At 42.6% G+C, this 5,156-nt stretch overlaps 1 protein-coding gene across 1 annotated transcript; it reads left to right on the plus strand.

Moving 5' to 3' along the window:
* The first annotated feature begins 1,148 nt into the window (after positions 1-1,148).
* Positions 1,149-4,251, plus strand: KCNE4 (potassium voltage-gated channel subfamily E regulatory subunit 4). The gene is made up of 2 exons (XM_027751241.2): positions 1,149-1,260; positions 1,683-4,251. The coding sequence occupies exon 2, from the start codon at positions 1,706-1,708 to the stop codon at positions 2,195-2,197; it is 492 nt and encodes a 163-aa protein (XP_027607042.1). The 5' UTR covers positions 1,149-1,260; positions 1,683-1,705; the 3' UTR covers positions 2,198-4,251.
* The last annotated feature ends 905 nt before the right edge of the window (positions 4,252-5,156 follow it).

Here is a 5,156-nt window from a genome sequence, read left to right on the forward strand (position 1 = left end):
AGACCTACCGTTGGGAAACTCCAGCACCAGTCTACTGCTTTCTGGAAGTGGAGTGTTCTGTTACATAAACATCCTTGAAGCTTTGCAGAAGGGGTGACATTCACATGTGGGGCCTGACTAATTGGGCTTTGTGTGTGAAGAACGGGGATGGAGAGGATAAGGAAATGAAATCCCTAAGGTGCAAGCTGGGCCTCCTTCTTCCCATGGCCTGTACTGTTGCTTACGTGTTGAAAAGGGGTCTCAGAGCCTCTTGTACCACTGAGCTGGGAACTCTGTGGGCCCTGCAACCCAGACTGCATCCTAACTCTGCCTTCCCCAGCCATCTGGGAGGTGTCCTGCTCAGCCCAGCAGCCAGTTACAGCAGCCTCCAGCAGTCACTCGGAAAGCATCACTGCCCAGAAATTGCTAATGTCCCTTCATACCAAAATCTACATTGACTCAGTGGCCCTGGTCTATTTAGGCACAAACACCATGCAGAGAGAATGTAACAAACAGTGGGAGAAGGGGGCCATGAACTTCAGCAGCTCCAAGTCTCTTCCTGGAGGAGTCTGCACCATTCCACTGATTATATAGGGAATCCAAATCCCACATTTGCTGCTTTGATGGCCAAAGTTAGGTGGCACCAACACCCTTACTCGAGACTCAGGGCTCAGTTTTCCTCAGTCCCACGCCTTGTGGTAAAGTGGAGCTGCAACACAAGTTTAAAGTCACCACTTTGTTTTTCACAAACTTTTTAAAGCTTTGTCACTAATCCTGACTAAAGAAAATAACCTGTTTCCCATCTCTTCAGTGAAGACTATGTGTAGCAGGCATGTAAATAACTTGATAGCGTCTACTACAAAATTCACATATATATTTTTCTATATGACAAACACAGAATAATGGTTTGCAGGTTTTCCATTCTGTGTAGCAGCTCTCTAGGTAACAGGTCAGATTTAGCAATTGGGACGTGAAAGGAATGGATTCACAAGCTGAAAGAGGCAGTGCTAAACTGGTTAGGAAAGAGTAAATTCTGAATTCCCAACTCTTTTTCTTTTCACAGCTGTTAAGAGTTCAGTGGGTTGAACTGCAATCCTTCAAGTTCATCTGTTGACTCCAACACAAAACTATTATAAACTGTGCCTCTAAAACACGTGATGAAACATTTCTTGAGAGCTATTTATTCCAACTGCAGCAGAGGAAAGTTTTCAGAACACCCGGCATTTGGTAGAGGAAAGGTCTCTTGAGCTTTGCAAAAGGAGGAATTATTTGCATACCAACGTAAGTTGCTTTTTGATTATTTTTTTCCTGTATCATTGAACAAAATAATACCTCTAACTTTCCCCCACCATGGAAACATGATCAGGTAGCACAAAACTATATTTAAGTGCCTAGCAGGGTATTTCTATTTAGTTTTCTTTCTTTAATTATGTGGATTGGGTGTTTTATAATTCAGCTTAGAACTCAAGATAATTTAATATTATGTGTTTTCTTTAATATTTTCTGTATCTTAATAAGAGTTCATGCACTTACAATAGTAATGCAGAGGTATGACAGATTGTGAACTTCAATCAGGTATGGGGTTTGCAAACTTACAAATTACAAGTAGCGAGGAAGAGTTGGGGGCAATCTTTTTTCAATTGTTTCTTTTACATCTTTGCTCTGAAGTTTGATCTTACATATCCATGCACGTTCTCCTCCAGGCTTCTGTGGTAAAACACTTTCCATGCTGAAGATGGACCATGCAAATGTGACCCAAGCCATGCTTGACGCTGAATCCCGCAGCACAGAGAAGAACAACAGCAACGAATATTTTTACATTCTGATTGTCATGTCTTTCTATGGGATCTTCCTGATAGGGATAATGCTTGGCTACATGAAATCCAAAAGAAAAGAGAAGTCGTCCAATTTACTTCTGCTCTACAAAGATGAGGAGAGAGAATGGGGGGAAGCTGTAAAGCCTCTACCAACCGTGGCGGGGCTGAAATCTGTCCAGATCCCCATGATGCTGAACATGCTGCAGGAGAGCATGGTGCCATCCCTGTCCTGTGCCATCTGCTCCATGGAAGGCAGCAGCGTGAGCTCCGAATCCTCCTCCCCAGATGTGCACTTCACCATCCAGGAGGAAGTGCTGGATACTGAACTAGGGGAAGTGTCAGAAACACTCCTCAACGAGAGCAGCGAGGGGTCTGTGGAAAACATCCATAAGAACTCCTAGCACTTGCAGGGTTCCCTTGATCTGCTGCCAAAGCGTGAGTGGAGCTCCCACTAAGAACTTGTGGCTCTACTTTTATGCTCTCCAATGAACTCTGAACAGGTATCTGTGCCCCTGGGCCAGAGGCGCTCCCAAGAGCTGGCAGGACAAGGAAGCAGTGGTACCCAACCCCAAAGTGTAACTTGCACATAATTGGGTTGCTTAATTTTAATTTTTCCATTATTATTTCTGACTATGAGAGCTAAGAACAAGGAGAATGTAGATGTTTTTTCTAACGAGGTAATTATTACTGGCATGTCTCTGCATATTTCAGATTTCTGTAAATAGCTGGGAAATGTTTAGGGAAGTTACCCTAATGCAAGTGCCTGGTTCTCAAAGGCTATGGATAATGCTCATTCACACAAAACTGTGATAGACTAGAAGTACTTTTACTGTGTTTTTCTTATGACAAACCACAGCCAACAGCAGATATGCTCAATGAGGCCTCAAAAGCTGAAGACTTGTTGATGTTGTACTTGAAGGGAGATTGCATCATGTCTGGAGACTGACTTTAGGCACAGAAAGAGTGAAAGACAAAGGAGAAAAAAAAATGACACCAAATTTCTAGACAGTTTGTAAAGCCCAGTTTCAGATCCATGCCATTTATATCTGTCTTTGCTTAAGTTATACCTGTACTGGCTGGGTCAGGTTCCCCACCTTCTGCTGCAATTCAGCCTGTGACTGAGTTACTAGTAGGAAAAGTGGTTTTGTTTTTTGCTTTTGTATTTTTTTTTAAAGACATGTACATTTGGTCACTAAAGGCAATGATCTGTAAGATAAAGAAGATGCTAAAAGATCTTTGTTACAGGCTGTAAGATGTAGAAAGGCTTGAACAAATGCTGCTCTGTTATGCCCCCTTGAAAAATAGGTGGAATTCCAGATACAATTTAACCTAGTAAGGGTGTATTCCTGGCCCCACTGAAGTCATCAGCTGAGTCAGGGACAGGCACAAGATTTTGTGCTTCTCTGTTGGAGGTAAATTCTCCATTTGAGGTCAGTAAAACTGTACTCATTTACATCATTAAAGAATCTAGACTTTCTGCTCTGTTTAAGCCAGTGTAGGTAAACATTGCATTACATCTTTTTTTTAATCAGCTTGCATGTGACACATGCATTTCTATAAAGCTATTAGCAACCAGGTTTTAAAACCACCACAAACTTCCCCCCCCCCCCCCCCCAATGGTACTGTGACATTTTTCAACTGCTCATGAAATTTGTTACTAAATTATTGCACTTTTAAAAGAAGTAAAAAAATAATAAAAATAAAAAAATAATATTTCAATCATACCTTATATTTTATAATAACTTATTACAGTGTTTTGATTAGCTTTAAAGCATGAGGGCTGAAGAGCCTGAATCTAAAGCATTGCACAGCAAAATATTTGCAAAACGTCTCCACGTATTTCCTGCACTAAAACAGCTCTGTGATTTATCCACTGGCATTAGAGCTGGAGAGACAGCTTGGAAAATGGCAGAAATGAACTGAAGCTGGAATCTGCTGTGCTCCTGCTGTTGGGAAGGGCCAAGCCTGTGTTGGACTCAGAGGGTTAATGTGATGCAGGATGCCGAGGGATCAGGGATCGCTGTCTCTCACTAACCACAGCAGAACAAAGGCTCTATTGTGCTCACAAAGGGCCTGATTCGGGGCAGACTGAAGGCAGTGGGAGTTTTTCCATCTACTTCAGTGAACTTTGGATCAGACCATATAAAGCTTTTTGGTAGATTTACTCTAAAAGGGGCTGTTTTAAGTTTGAAAGAAGCCAAATTAAGTTTGGCACTTTGCCTGGAATCACTTGAATCCTGAAACTTTCCAAATGAGACTGACATGCGCGAGTTGTCACATTTTCCATTGCTTTCTCCTTCGTCCTTTACTTTTGATATAAATGTATTTGTATCTGTAAAAAACTGATGTATATAATTCCTAACATTGAGTTGTATATAATTGTCTCATGTATTTAAAGTTTATTATTATGTTTCTACTGGCACTAATTTTATTTAAATAAAGAAACACTTTTCCTGGAAAAGTCTCCATGTTTGTTCACTACGTCAAATAGATTTCCAGTAACGAGACTGGGCACAATTTGTACAGGATCCTTTTCTTAGCCTCTTTTTGAAATGATTCCTTGTGTTTTATAGTACTGCAGCATTGCCCACAGGGCTGAGCCAGGTGCTCCAGATCTGCCTTCAGTACCTGTTGGCTCATCAGGGCACCGGGCAGCACGCTCAGGTCCCCAGTGTGTGCAGGCAGAGCCACAGGGACACCCTCCTGCAAGGAGGCTGGGGGTGCTGGTGAGCCACTGGGGAGGCTGGCAAAGCTGACCAGCTGCTGTGGAAACCTGCATTGCTTATTCAGCCTCTGGAAAAAAGTGCATTTTGAGTTTTTTGGATTTAGATTTGCATTGTAGCAAATTGTGTGGGCTGGCGTTGAGCTTACGGGCAAGTATCTGACACAGATCTCTGGTCCCACTGGATTTCCACTCCTTGGCCATGGTATGTAGCTGGCTTTGTCACAAGCTTTAACCCTGGGTCTCACTGCTGCTTTGTCATTTCCAGCATTACATATAGGGGATGTTTTGGGATTTTGTCTCCCAATGCAGAGTGTGAATGTTTAGAGGCAACTTTGCACTTCCCTAAATCTGTCAGGCTATGTACAGGGTTGCCAGCACTAGCTAAGACCTGCTTGTGTGGGTTGTTTGAGGTTGTTTCAAAAATCAGACTGCTATTAAGTTATATCTGCTTGCTTTCCCACAAAACCTGCTCCGCTGTGCTCTGCTTTCTTCACTCACTCTCTATTAAATAATTCTGGGTCCTGATCACAAGCTCCTGTGGAGCTAAAGCTACCCATCAGCAAGACTGTGTTTCCCTCCAGCAATGTAATCTCCTGGGACACCCTCGGTGTCCTGGAATAGCGGGTCAGTCAGTA

The sequence above is a fragment of the Pipra filicauda genome, unplaced genomic scaffold (genome assembly GCF_003945595.2).
Source record: "Pipra filicauda isolate LSUMZ 115617 unplaced genomic scaffold, ASM394559v2 scaffold199_size1391877_pilon, whole genome shotgun sequence".
Lineage (NCBI taxonomy): Eukaryota > Metazoa > Chordata > Aves > Passeriformes > Pipridae > Pipra > Pipra filicauda.